The following is a 14,571-nucleotide window of genomic DNA, read 5'->3' as shown; positions in this document are numbered from 1 at the left end:
TCATATGGTTTTTGTCTTTGGTTCTGTTTATATGCTGGATTACGTTTATTGATATGCATATGTTGAATCAGCCTTACATCCCAGGGATAAAGCCAACTTAATTGTAGTGGATAAGCTTTTTGATGTGCTGCTGGATTCGGTTTGCCAGTATTTTATTGAGGATTTTTGCACCAATGTTCATCAGGGATATTGGTCTAAAATTCTCTTTTTTTTGTTGTGTCTCTGCCAGGTTTTGGTATCGGGATGATGCTGGCCTCATAAAATGAGTTAGGGAGGATTCCCTCTTTTTCTATTGATTGGAATAGTTTCAGAAGGAATGGTACCAGCTCCTCTTTGTACCTCTGGTAGAATTCAGCTGTGAATCCGTCTGGTCCTGGACTGTTTTTGATTGGTAGGCTATTAATTATTCCCTCAATTTCAGAGCCTATTATTGGTCTATTCAGGGATTCAACTTCTTCCTGGTTTAGTCTTGGGAGGGTGTATGTATCCAGGAATTTATCCATTTCTTCTAGACTTTCTAGTTTATTTGCATAGAGGTGTTCACAGTATTCTCTCGTGGTAGTTTGTATTTCTGTGGGATCAGTGATGATATCTCCTTTATCATTTTTTATTGCATCTATTTGATTCTTCTCTCTTTTCTTTGTTAGTCTTGCTAGCGGTCTATCAATTTTGTTGATCTTTTCAAAAAACCAGCTCCTGGATTCCTTGATTTTTTGAAGGGTTTTTTGTTTCTCTATATCCTTCAGTTCTGCTCTGATCTTAGTTATTTCTTGCCTTCTGCTAGCTTTTGAATGTGTTTGCGCTTGCTTCTCTAATTCTTTTAATTGTGATGTTAGGGTGTCAATTTTAGATCTTTCTTGCTTTCTCTTGTGGGCATTCAGTGCTATAAATTTCCCTCTACACACTGCTTTAAATGTGTCCCAGAGATTCTGGTATGTTGTGTCTTTGTTCTCATTGATTTCAAAGAACATCTTTATTTCTGCCTTCATTTCATTATGTACCCAGTTGTCATTCAGGAGCAGGTTGTTCAGTTTCCATGTAGTTGAGTAGTTTTGAGTGAGTTTCTTAATCCTGAGTTCTAGTTTGATTGCACTGTGGTCTGAGAGACAGTTTGTTATAATTTCTGTTCTTTTACATTTACTGAGGAGTGTTTTACTTCCAACTATGTGGTCAATTTTGGAATAAGTGTAATGTGGTGCTGAGAAGAATGTATATTCTGTTGATTTGGGGTGGAGAGTTCTGTAGATGTCTATTAGGTCTGCTTGGTGCAGAGCTGAGTTCAATTCCTGGGTATACTTACCTTTCTGTCTCGTTGATGTGTCTAATGTTGATAGTGGGGTGTTAAAGTCTCCCATTATTATTGTGTGGGAGTCTTAAGTCTCTTTGTAGGTCTCTAAGGACTTGCTTTATGAATCTGGGTGCTCCTGTATTGGGTGCATATATATTTAGGATAGTTAGCTCTTCTTGTTGAATTGATCCCTTTACCGTTATGTAATGGCCTTCTTTGTCTCCTTTGATCTTTGTTGGTTTAAAGTCTGTTTTATCAGAGACTAGGTTTGCAACCCGTTTTTTTGGTTTCCATTTGCATGGTAGATCTTCCTCCATCCCTTTATTTTGAGTCTGTGTGTGTCTCTGCACGTGAGATGGGTCTCCTGAATACAGCACACTGATGGGTCTTGACTCTTTATCCAATTTGCCAGTCTGTGTCTTTTAATTGGAGCAATTAGCCCATTTACATTTAAGGTTAATACTGTTATGTGTGAATTTGATCCTGTCATGATGTTAGCTGGTTATTTTGCTCGTTAGTTGATGCAGAAAAGCTGAGAATTCTAAAAATCAGAGCGCCTCTTCTCCTCCAGAGGAACGCAGCTCCTCACCAGCAACAGAACAAAGCTGGACAGAGAATGACTTTGACAAATTGAGAGAAGAAGGCTTCAGACGATAGGTAATAAACTTCTCTGAGCTAAAGGAGGATGTTCGAACGCATCGCAAAGAAGCTAAAAACCTTGAAAAAAAGACGAATGGCTAACTAGAATAAACAGCATAGAGAAGAACTTAAATGACCTGTTGGAGCTGAAAACCATGGCACAAGAACTACGTGATGCATGCACAAGCTTCAGTAGCCAATTTGATCAAGTGGAAGAAAGAGTATCAGTGATTGGAGATCAAATGAATGAAATGAAGCGAGAAGAGAAGTTCAGAGAAAAAAGAGTAAAAAGAAATGAACAAAGCCTCCAAGAAACATGGGACTATGTGAAAAGACCAAATCTACTGTCTGATTGGTCAGTAGATTGGTCAGTAGTCTGACTGGTGTACCTGAAAGTGACGGGGAGAATGGAACCAAGTTGGAAAACACTCTTCAGGATATTATCCAGGAGAATTTCCCCAACCTAGCAAGGCAGGCCAACATTCAAATTCAGGAAATACAGAGAACGCCACAAAGATACTCGAGAAGAGCAACTCCAAGACACACAATTGTCAGATTCACCAAAGTTGAAATGAAGGAAAAAATAAGGGCAGCCAGAGAGAAAGGTCGGGTTACCCACAAAGGGAAGCCCATCAGACTAACAGCTGATCTCTTGGCAGAAACTCTACAAGCCAGAAGAGAGTGGGGGCCAATATTCATCATTCTTAAAGAAAAGAAATTTCAACCCAGAGTTTCATATTCAGCCAAACTAAGCTTCGTAAGTGAAGGAGAAATAAAATACTTTACAGACAAGCAAATGTTGAGAGATTTTGTCACCACCACGCCTCCCTTACAAGAGCTCCTGAAGGAAGCACTAAACATGGAAAGGAACAACTAGTACCAGCCACTGCAAAAACATGCCAAATTGTAAAGACCGTCGATGCTAGGAAGAAACTGCATCAACTAATGATGATATACTTTTAAAGGATGATTAATTAATTAATTCTTAATCTTATAATCATTATTTTTCAGATATTTTTTACAACATAGAGAAGTCAAAATAAATAGTACCTTATTGGTCTTATATTCCAACAGTAGCTTCCTTTTTTTTTAAACAAGACTTATCTCTGATCTGTTTTTTTCTCAGGATTAAAAACTGAAAGAGCTCATTATCATTGACTTAAAATACCATAAGTGTCACTTGAGATCAGGAGTTCAAGACCAGCCTGATCAACATGGTGAAACCTTGTTTCTACTAAAAATACAAAAATTAGCCAGGCGTGATGGCAGGTGCATGCAATCCCAGCTACTCAGGAGGCTGAGGCAAGAGAATTGCTTGAACCCAGGAGACAGAGGTTGCAGTGAGCCAAGATCGCACCACTGCACTCCAACCTGCGTGACTAAGTGGGACCCCTCTCAACAACAACAAAAAAATCATAAGTGAATTCACACATATTTAGTACTATTCAAATAACCCTGCCAGTTTGAACCTACAGTGCTCAGATTTAGGTCTAGATTGTATCTACAATATGCATCACTAGATTTCTCTTAAGGAGTAGTCTTTAAGACAGCATGGCCTCTTCTCGCCCTGATCCGTGTGCACATGCATGACCATATGTAAGAGTCAGGCAGACAGATTCAGAGATAGGCCCATATGTACTTACTAATTTAAGAGTAACATTGTATTTAACTGGAATCTATTTTCATGGAACTCTTCAAGACTTAGAAAACCTTGTAATTTTTACTGACCTAATTTGACAAATGACTTTGTTGTGTTTGTGTAAGTCTCATCTTGAACCAACCCCACCAGGAAGTTTGTAACCTAGTAAAGACAAACTGACCAAAGAGTAAGAATAAAGATAAATGAATAAACCCATTTATGTTGACCAAGAAAGATAACTCCCACATTTTCCAAGTAACACATCTTTTTCAGTACTTGAATAAAGAAAATTTGAGGCCGGGCATGGTGGCTCACACCTGTAATCCCAGCACTTTGGGAGGCCGAGGCGGGTGGATCACGAGGTCAGGAGATCGAGACCATCCTGGCTAACATGGTGAAACCCCGTCTCTACTAAAAATACAAAAAATTAGCCGGGCGAGGTGGCGGGCGCCTGTAGTCCCAGCTACGCGGGAGGCTGAGGCAGGAGAATAGCGTGAACCCCCAGGGGGCAGAGCCTGCAGTGAGCCAAGATCGCGCCACTGCACTCCAGCCTGGGTGAAAGAGCGAGACTCCATCTCAAAAAAAAAAAAAAGAAAATTTGGCCAGATATGGTGGCTCACACCTGTAATCCCAGTGCTTTGGGAGGCCAGGGTGGGAGGATCGCTTGAGCCCAGGAGTTGGAGGTTACAGTGAGCTATGATCACGCCACTGCGCTCTAGCCTGGGTGACAGAGCAAGACCCTGTCTCAAAACTGAAAAAAAAAAAAAGTGTGTGTGTGTGTGTGTATCTATATTTCTGTTTTTTTACTAGAAGCAAATGTAGTTTTAAGATATTCTTATTGTCTAGATGTGTGCAATGCAACATTAATAAATATTAGTAATAAATTTTAAGCCTAAAGAGCTTACAGATTTTGCCATAATAAAAATAATTATAAAGTATTTCACAAAGCATGAAGTATTACCTACTAAGTAGAATCTTATATAAGTAATGACTTTGCTTTATCACTTATTTATTTATTCAGCCAGTAGTTACTGTTGATAGGTACTATGAGCCAAGCACTATGTGAAGACTCTGGGGTCAGAGTACTCATGGTCTAGTAAAGAGGTGATGAATTCCCACTAGTTATAAAAGTAGAAGTAGCAGCTCTTCAGTTCTCCAATTTGGATTGGAGATCAAGTTTCTGTTAACTTGTCAAAGGGAATGCTAGAATTTGGGTTTAGGGAGTGGTGACAAATAATTCTATTTTATAATAAGGAATACTAGAGTATCCTACACTATTTCTTGGAGTATCTAAGCTGAATGCCAATATTGATCTGCCAACTAGAAGAGTATAATTCCCTTTCCTGAAGTAATTAAATAAGGTATTTTTCCCGTTTGTGCTTTAGCAGGTTTTCCAGACATAGTTTGGGTTAACTAATATGGTAATATGCTTTAAAGGTAGCCAGAAAAACAAAAAGCAAAAAACTCTAGTTCAGTCTTTATGAGCCAGTTGCTTTTTATCACTAAAATGTGAAATTAGTGTGAGTGAATATTGAGGGAATTTTTATTTTTTATTTATTTTTTTTTTCTTTTTGAGACAGAGTCTCGCTGTGTCACACAGGCTGGAGTGCAGTGGCGGGATCTCGGCTTACTGCAACCTCCACCTCCCAGGTTCATGCCATTCTCCTGCCTCAGCCTCCCGAGTAGCTGGGACTATAGGCGCCTGCCACCACGCCCCACTAATTTTTTGTATTTTTTTTAGTAGAGACGGGGTTTCACTGTGTTAGCCAGGATGGTCTCAATCTCCTGACCTCGTGATCCACCCGCCTCGGCCTCCCAAAGTGCTGGGATTACAGGCGTGAGCCACTGCGCCTGGCCTATTGAAGGATTTTGACAACATAAAGGAACATCCTCTAGGGCATTTCCTAACCAGGAGACTGGCAGGAAATGAGATGTTTGTAACATGTTTGATGAGAGAGAGCAATGAAGGGGTACTTGAAAGGAGAAAGAATGAGAAAAGAAGTGTAGCAGAGCTGGACTGAATTTGATCCTAGTGGTGGCAGTGGCAGTGGCACTGGCCAAATGCTGTTAAAAATAACAAGACGGCCAGGTGTGGTGGCTCATGCCTGTAATCCTAGCACTTTGGGAGGCCAAGACAGGCAGATCACGAGGTCACGAGTTCGAGACCAGCCTGGCCAACATAGTGAAACGCTGTCTCTACTAAAAATACAAAAATTAGCTCGTGTGGTGGCACGTGCCTGTAGTCCCAGCCACTTGGGAGGCTGAGGTGGGAGAATCGCTTGAACCCGGGTGACAGAGGTTGCAGTGAGTCAAGACCACACCATTGCACTCCAGCCTGGGTGACAGAGTGGGACTCCGTCTCAAAAAAAAAAAAAAACAAAATGATAACAAGTCATATGTTAATTGCTCCTTCACATGAGTAAAGTGTTTTCACATTTATTATTCTGTTTGATTCTTATAGCAGGCTTTATTTTAAGTGAAGCTCTGAGATTAAGTGATTTCCCTAACAATAGCTTTTTTGTGTTTGTGTTTGTTTTTGTTTCTGTTTTTGTTTTTTTGAGACAGGGTCTCACTCTGTCACCCAGGCTGGAGTGCAGTGGTGCAATCTTGGCTCACTGCAACCTCTGCCTCCCAGGTTCAAGTGATCCTTGTGCCTCAGCCACCCAAGTAGCTGGGATTTTAGGCACGCACCACCATGCCTGGCTAATGTTTGTATTTTTTGTAGAGACAGGGTTTCACCATGTTGCTCAGCCTAGACTCAAACTCCTGGGCTCAAGTGATCAACCCACCACAGCCTCCTTAAGTGCTGGGATTATAGGTATGAGCCACAGCACCAACCCCTAACCATAGCTTTTTTGACATAGCTAGACCGTAAGCCAGTGCCTACACCCCAGTCATTACTTATTACATTGGTAGGCATCTTAGAATTTACAAATAATTTTTATATATGTTATCTTATTTGACTGTTCTAACAACCATAGAGGTAGGCAAAAAATATTATTATCCCCATTTTAGACAGATCATCAAGGTGAAAAAACCTGTATCATCTTGTTTGATTTCAGCAAGTAGTTTCAAGTAAAGATGTATGCAAACATTGCTTCATGCTTAAGTAAATTGTAGATTGTTTTTTAAGCAAAAGATGCAGATTTTGTGTGCTTTCTACTATTTTTGGCAATCTCTCACTTACAGATTTATGTGATCAGTTTGGCTGAACCCCGTCTGCCCCTGCAGCTGGATGATGCTGTTCGGCCTGAGGCGGAAGGAGAAGAGGTAAAAATTATACTTATGAAATATTATGCTTCCTCTGTATATTTAGTTTGCAAAACATTGAAAACCTGATGTACTAAGGGTACCTGTGAATTGATTTTAAGCTCCATTGTTATTTAAACTTACTCTTAAAATCAGCAATTCTCAAACCTTTTGGTATCGAGTTGCCTTTTACATTATTAAAAATAATTAAGAACGCTACAAGCTTTTGTTTTTATTGATATATATATCAATATGTACAGTATTGGGAATTAAAACAAATTTTTAAATATTTACTAAAAATTATATATACATTGCATACATGTTTGCATATGTAGTATTATGTAAATAATGAAGCTAATAACATATTTTATGAAAAAATTACAGTTGTCCAAAGCAAAAAATAATTATTGTTAAGAGTGACATTGTATTTAGCAGTCCATTACCTTAACCACTCAGCTACCTCATCTTTTGGATGACATTCTATTTATATAACCACAATTCTTTGTAATTTCTGGCTTAATAGACAAAACTAGATTCTCATATTGCCTCTGCATTCATTCTGTTGTGATAATACACATCATAGAAGCTTTAGAAAACTGCTCAGTACACTCATGAAGAGTGAAAAACAAAAAGTATTATTATGAAAAAGTAAGTTTGACTTCATCAACTTCTGGAAAGTCTCAGGGAGCTTCACTGCTCCCTAGACCACATTTTGAGAACCACTATTCTATGTCAGCTTTTATCTGTTCCTTCACCCTTGGGCTAACAGGTTAAATCCAGGAATCAATGAAGAAGCGGGTGGTTAATTTTTCTTATATCCCAATAATGAGGGAAGGCTTTGAGGGGTGGAGGAGGGAAAGAAACCATTAATATCTGTTCATTCTTTGTCTTTTTTCCATCTCTCTTTTAACGCTAACTTCTTTCTGGCTGCACTTTGTGTTTCTACCATTATTTGAGGTCCCTGATTTTCGGGCATAATATTAACGTACACACATCCTACTCAATTAAAAGTAAACAAGGCTTCTAAAAGTATTTTTTGTGTTCTTCAAAATATTAGTAAAATTTGTTTTTTTCTTTTCCTTTTTTTTAGGAAGGAAGAGCTACTGTTAACCAGGATACAAGATTAGACAACAGAGTCATTGATCTTAGGGTATGCCTCATTTATTTATTAAGTGAAGCGATTATGCCACATTCGAGAGGGGCAGGGATACCATACCTGTCTCAGGCTTATAAAGCTAAATGGTATTTGCCTGACAGTAAGTATATAATACAGGAAACAATGTCCTTTTCTGACTGACCCTTCCCCTAAAAAGAACTGCAGGCAACAGGAACGGTTAAATACTAGTTAACAGAATATTGACTTTCTTTGTTTTAAAATGACAAATGAATTTGAAGCAAGTAAATGATCTTGCTTCCAGGTGATATCTTTTTTAGACAAGTTATTCAGCAAGTAGAAACATAACCGTTAATATCACTACAAAGTTACGAAAAAAATTACATGCACATTTTAGATCGACCAGGTGGAAATGAGTAATTAATGCTTCAATCCTTTGAATTTGATTGGAGCACCAAATTAAAAATATAGAAGCAGTTGGCTGTGGTGGTTTATGCAGTAGTCTCATGGGTCTTCAGTTTCCCTTTCTGGTTTGGTTGCAAGTGAAAGAGAGTTTAGTGGTTTCATCATTATTGTAGTAAAACCATTGCATCTTTCTTTCTTAATATTTTGACCACATCTTCCTTTTTTACTTAAATATTCTACCTCAAGCTCAAATTTTTTGTCACCTTAAGAGTTCTTCTTGGCTCTTCTACCATCATGTGAGTCTACCCTTATTATATACTCATGTTATTCCTAATTATTTGCTTTTTGTCTTTTACCTTTTCCATTTTAATTTGTATAGGAAAAGCAAGCAGTAATCCAAAGTCCTCTTGATACTACCTAGAAACCTCAGGTTTTTCATGTATGTTGGCCACAGGAGTGAGATATCTTTCTTTATTTATTTGCCCTTGCTAGTTGTTCACACAAGTTATTATTGGTTTGTGCCTCTAGAATTTGGCCTGAGGGGTTTTTGGGTTTTGGGTTGTTTTGTTTTGTTTAAATTCATTGCCACCATTGAAAAAATGGGTTTTCACCTTAAAATCTTTTCTTAAAAAGAGGAGAATCTGGAACATGAGCTAGCATGCTAGATGGGACATATACAGGTTTCTTACACTGTCTTTTGCTTTGCCCTGCACCACCCAGCAAATATCATTCATTTCATTCATTCATGTTATTTGGCCCTTGCAAGCATTCACATGTTTAACTCTTTGACTTTACATTTTGGGAGATGTTGTGTACATTAGTAACTCTAAGTTTTTAAGCACCTTAGTTTCCTTCTAAACTACTGTCTTGGTTTGGTGCAGTGTCTCACATCTGTAATCCCAACACTTTGGGAGCCTGAGGTGGGAAGAATGCTTGAGCGCAGGAGTTTAAAACCAGCCTGGGCAACATGGCGGGACCCCTGTCTCCTTAAAAAATTTAAAAATTAGCCAAGCATGATGGCGTACATCTATGGTCACAGCTACTCAGGAGGCTGAAGCAGGAGGATTGCTTGAGCCCAGGAGGTTGAGTCTGCAGTGAGCTGTGTTTGTACCACTGCACTCCAGTCTGGGCAACAGAGCAAGATCCTGTCTCAACAAAAAATAAACTACTATCTAATTTAGTCCCCAACTAGCTCTTTCATAGACTGTCAGCAAAGTCAAGGGTTAAAGAATTTGGAAATAAAAGGCAAAATTGCCATTCTTCTTCTATAATACAAACGTTCTAAGATATATCCTCCTTTAGGTTCTAGTGTAGCCTAACTTTTTTCTTGTATATGAATTGTTTTCTCTCTGAACTTTACAGGCAGGTGCCCTGATTAGAAATACTTCACCTTCCAGCCCCCAAGAAGGTTAAAGCAATTTTCATTCCTAGAAAAGTGAATTAAAATGTCTTTGGCACCCTTTTCATACATAGCACTCACATAGCTCATATTCCAGATTGGCACGGCAAATTAGCTTCATCCTCATAGGTTAGCAAGTTGTTAGGAGGGTTTTCTGGGAACCTATTCAGGAGAGTTCCCTTTAGATCAGAATTGTCCCCTTTATTTCACCTCACTCTTAGGTACAGGTGAAGGTTGTCCTAGGAGTAAATGTTAGTCTTCCCTCTTGAGAATCATTGTTTAAGTACTTTTCCCAAATACGAATGGATTAGTTGGTTCAAAATTACAGTCTATTTATTTTATTTCTTTATCTAAACCCCCTATACTATAGCTAGTCTACAAAATATTTATTATGTTCGTATTACAGGTTTCTTATACTGTGGAATATGTGTTGGTCATCTTCAAAGAACACATCATTTTGTTGGGGAGATAAGACTAGTAGTGTGAGGTCTCCTTAATAGGGATGCCCTCCCTTGGGTTGCCAGGTAAGCATAGAAACTGAGCCATCTTTAAAGGTGAATCATCAGCTCTTTTTTGCTACTTGGTTTCACATGCCCATGGGATAGACAATTCAGGACTCATGGGCATCCTAACCCTTGAGACCCCATGGCTTTCCTAAAGTTCCCTTCATTTGCTAATACACCACATTATCCTCAGTGCTACCTCTGAAATCACACTATCAAATAGCCCCTACTATGTAATTCTGTAAGTTTTTTTCTTGAATGTTTAGGTATATTTTGGCATGCAGGGATTAAGAAATAGCTATCTGAGCATATATTTTATTGTTCACTAATGAACTCTACTTTGACCCTGTGGGTTAATGAATGAAAAGTATCTGCTATTATGGTGTGGTTTCAGCTTATCAGTTACATATTTTTGTTTTGAAATTTGTCACCTTTGTCTTCACCATTCTTTTCTCTTGGACAGACTCTTAGCCCTTTAACTCATGTACTTGCGTTAAGTTAACAGTCTGTCCAAGAGAAAAGAATTACATTCATGGCAAATGCCCCCAATCAGGCACAACATACCACATACACATTATTCTTGATGAGCTTCAAGTAGCCACACAGCACTCAGGGCAGCCTCCACTAACTGATTGGAAATAAGCCTATTTGCCATATCTCCCTGAAACTGTCTATTAACAAAGCCACAAAACGCTTAAACAAAGAAAAATTAGATAATATCAATAGCCCATCTTCTAACACATTGCCTAGCTCATTACTTTCTTTTTTTTTTAAATGTTTATTACTTCTGTTTTTAATATAATTATTTAATCATAAGTTTATGCAATTTAATTTCAATAATGGTTAACACTTGGCTTGCACATTTTCTGAATATTTAATAAGCAGCTCTCATAAGCTGGCTCCAGCATATTTCTTCAGTGTGAGGATTTATCTCTTTTTTTTTTTTTTAATTTTTTTTTGCATACAAAAACAATAAACATTTTCTAAAAATACATACAAACAAAAAGATGCGTATCAAACATATTAGGAAGGTTGCACATGGGAAGTCGGGGAATAGAAATGGGGTGGGAGTTAAAATAAATGAGAGAGGGACTTTATATGGATCAGTGATAATAACTCAATCCTCTATTTGACAAAGAAGAGGGAGAAGGAAGAGGAAGAAAAAGAAAGTGGGATAAAGGATCAGAAAGGGAGGAAAATAGAAAAAATTAGAGTATGACTCCAGGGTAGACCTGTTTTGTTGTCACTGAGTTGGTTGGTTGGTTTGTCTGTTGTATTCTTCATGTTTCGCCAAGTTGGCCAGACTGGTCTCGAACTCCTAGCCCGAAGTGATCAACCCGCCTCGCCCCCCAGAGTGCCGGGACCACAGGCGTGAGCCACCACGTCCAGCCCCCACATTGCTTCTGGCCTCCGTGGTAGACCTCCCAGACGGAGCGGCCAGGCAGAGGCGCTCCTCACTTCTACACAGACACGGGGCGGCCGGGCAGAGGCGCTCCTCACTTCCCAGACGGGGCAGCCAGGCAGAGACGCTCCTCACTTCCCAGACGATGGGTGGCCGGGCAGAGGCGCTCCTCACTTCCCAGACGATGGGCGGCCGGGCAGAGGCTCTCCTCACTTCTTCCCGGACGGGGCGGCCGGGCAGAGGCGCTCCTCACTTCTTCCCGGACGGGGCGCCCGGGCAGAGGCGCTCCTCACTTCCTCCCGGACGGGGCAGCCGGGCAGAGGCGCTCCTCACCTCCCAGACGATGGGTGGCCGGGCAGAGGCGCTCCTCACTTCCCAGACGATGGGTGGCCGGGCAGAGGCGCTCCTCACCTCCCAGACGATGGGTGGCCGGGCAGAGGCGCTCCTCACTTCCCAGACGATGGGTGGCCGGGCAGAGGCGCTCCTCACCTCCCAGACGATGGGTGGCCGGGCAGAGGCGCTCCTCACCTCCCAGACGGGGCGGCCGGGCAGAGGCACTCCTCACTTCTTCCCGGACGGGGCGCCCGGGCAGAGGCGCTCCTCACTTCTTCCCGGACGGGGCGGCCGGGCAGAGGCGCTCCTCACTTCTTCCCGGACGGGGCGGCCGGGCAGAGGCGCTCCTCACTTCTTCCCGGACGGGGCGGCCGGGCAGAGGCGCTCCTCACTTCTTCCCGGACGGGGCGCCCGGGCAGAGGCGCTCCTCCCTTCCTCCCGGACGGGGCAGCCGGGCAGAGGCGCTCCTCACCTCCCAGACGATGGGTGGCCGGGCAGAGGCGCTCCTCACTTCCCAGACGATGGGTGGCCGGGCAGAGGCGCTCCTCACCTCCCAGACGATGGGTGGCCGGGCAGAGGCGCTCCTCACCTCCCAGACGATGGGTGGCCGGGCAGAGGCGCTCCTCACCTCCCAGACGGGGCGGCCGGGCAGAGGCGCTCCTCACTTCTTCCCGGATGGGGCGGCCGGGCAGAGGCGCTCCTCACTTCTTCCCGGACGGGGCGCCCGGGCAGAGGCGCCCCTCATTTCTTCCCGGACGGGGCGGCCGGGCAGAGGCGCTCCTCACTTCCCAGACGGGGCGGCCGGGCAGAGGCGCTCCTCACTTCTTCCCGGACGTGGTGGCCGGGCAGAGGCGCTCTTCACTTCTTCCCTGATGGGGCGGCCGGGCAGAGGCGCTCCTCACTTCTTCCCGGACGGGGCGGCCGGGCAGAGGTGCTCCTCACTTCTTCCCAGACGGTGCCCGGGCAGAGGCGCTCCTCACTTCTTCCCGGACGGGGCGGCCGGGCAGAGGCGCTCCTCACTTCTTCCCGGACGGGGCGGCCGGGCAGAGGCGCTCCTCACCTCCCAGACGATGGGTGGCCGGGCAGAGGCGCTCCTCACTTCCCAGACGATGGGTGGCCGGGCAGAGGCGCTCCTCACTTCCCAGACGATGGGTGGCCGGGCAGAGGCGCTCCTCACTTCCCAGACGATGGGTGGCCGGGCAGAGGCGCTCCTCACCTCCCAGACGGGGCAGCCGGGCAGAGGCGCTCCCCACTTCCCAGACGGGGTGGCCGGGCAGAGGCGCTCCTCACTTCCCAGACGATGGGTGGCCGGGCAGAGGCGCTCCTCACTTCCCAGACGATGGGTGGCCGGGCAGAGACGCTCCCCATCTCCCAGATGGGGCGGCGGCTGGGCAGGGGCTGCAATCCCAGCACCCTGGTAGGCCAAGGCAGGCGGCTGGGGGGCGGAGGCTGCCGCGAGGCCAGACCACGCCACCGCACTCCAGCCGGGGCAACACCGAGCACTGGGTGAGCGAGACTCCGTCTGCAATCCCAGTACCTCGGGAGGCTGAGGCGGGCAGAGCACTCGGCGTTGGAGCTGGCGACCAGCGAGGCCAAGATGGCGAACGCGTGCCTGCAGCGAAAGGAGAAAAGGCAGTCCGCGGCGCGGACAGCAGGAAGCCGAGTAGATTGCAGCCTGGGCCACAGAGGGAAAGAAAGAAAGAGAGAGAGAGAGAGAGAGAGAGAGAGGGAAGGAGGGAGGGAGGGGAGGGAGGAAGGAAGACTCATTACTTTCTATACATATTTTCCAAACTAAAAATTAAAATATCAACTGTTTAAGAGAAGTTTTGTAATTTTGTAGTGTAAGAGATTATCCTGGCAATATAGTTTTGATGCCAATATATTGAAACTTATATGACATTTCAGTGGTTTTGCAGTGTTTTCCCAAGTATGATACCTTTACCACTGGAGGTACACAGTGATTTCTGGGTGTTAAACAGATGAACATTTTTTATTTTAATAGCTATACAATATAACCAGCAAATAAAATCCATGTTTTCATGGATATTATTGCTTAGAATTAGTTAAGTTTTAAAATGTGATTTAAAGGAAAATATTAAGTACTAGTACGAGAGATACCCAGTATGACAGAAATGATAGAAGAAGGCAAAAGACAAGTTTAAGAAATGCTGGTTTGTGTCAGCAGTGGGCAGAAAATTGGGAACTCGGGGCTGCCATGAAAATGATAGGTGTTTGATCACCACAGCTATAGGAGTTCTTTGAAAGTAGATCTGGACAGTCTGAAATAGTCAAGGGGAGGTATCCTCAGGGATGTCATAACTGTTGACCTCAAGACCAATGCATCAATTAGAAAAACATTTTAAGGATGCTCAGCACTGCTATGGATCACAGGGTCCCTCCATAGGACATACGTACTTGATCTGCTAGTGTTTTTGTCATACGTTAGAATGAATGGATATGTGTTGGAATGTCTTGACACAGAGTTAACCTGAACACACAGCTGGAATACCCCTGTTGGAATTGTTATTATATGTAATGTAATAGCAATTGCAGACAGCTCAGATTCTTTCTCACAGATATTACTTTTGTTCGATTAGAAA

General features: G+C 43.1%; 1 protein-coding gene across 1 annotated transcript in view; it reads left to right on the top strand.

Moving 5' to 3' along the window:
• DARS1 (aspartyl-tRNA synthetase 1) overlaps window positions 1-14,571 on the top strand; it is an 87,071-nt gene that overhangs the window by 49,166 nt on the left and 23,334 nt on the right. The window contains exons 6-7 of the mRNA XM_055262027.2: window positions 6,756-6,836; window positions 7,906-7,965. Coding sequence (XP_055118002.1) covers window positions 6,756-6,836; window positions 7,906-7,965 — 141 coding nt within the window. The remainder of the gene's footprint in view (window positions 1-6,755; window positions 6,837-7,905; window positions 7,966-14,571) is intronic.

The sequence above is a fragment of the Symphalangus syndactylus genome, chromosome 22, assembly GCF_028878055.3.
Source record: "Symphalangus syndactylus isolate Jambi chromosome 22, NHGRI_mSymSyn1-v2.1_pri, whole genome shotgun sequence".
Lineage (NCBI taxonomy): Eukaryota > Metazoa > Chordata > Mammalia > Primates > Hylobatidae > Symphalangus > Symphalangus syndactylus.
This window is presented reverse-complemented; position numbering and strand designations above follow the sequence as displayed.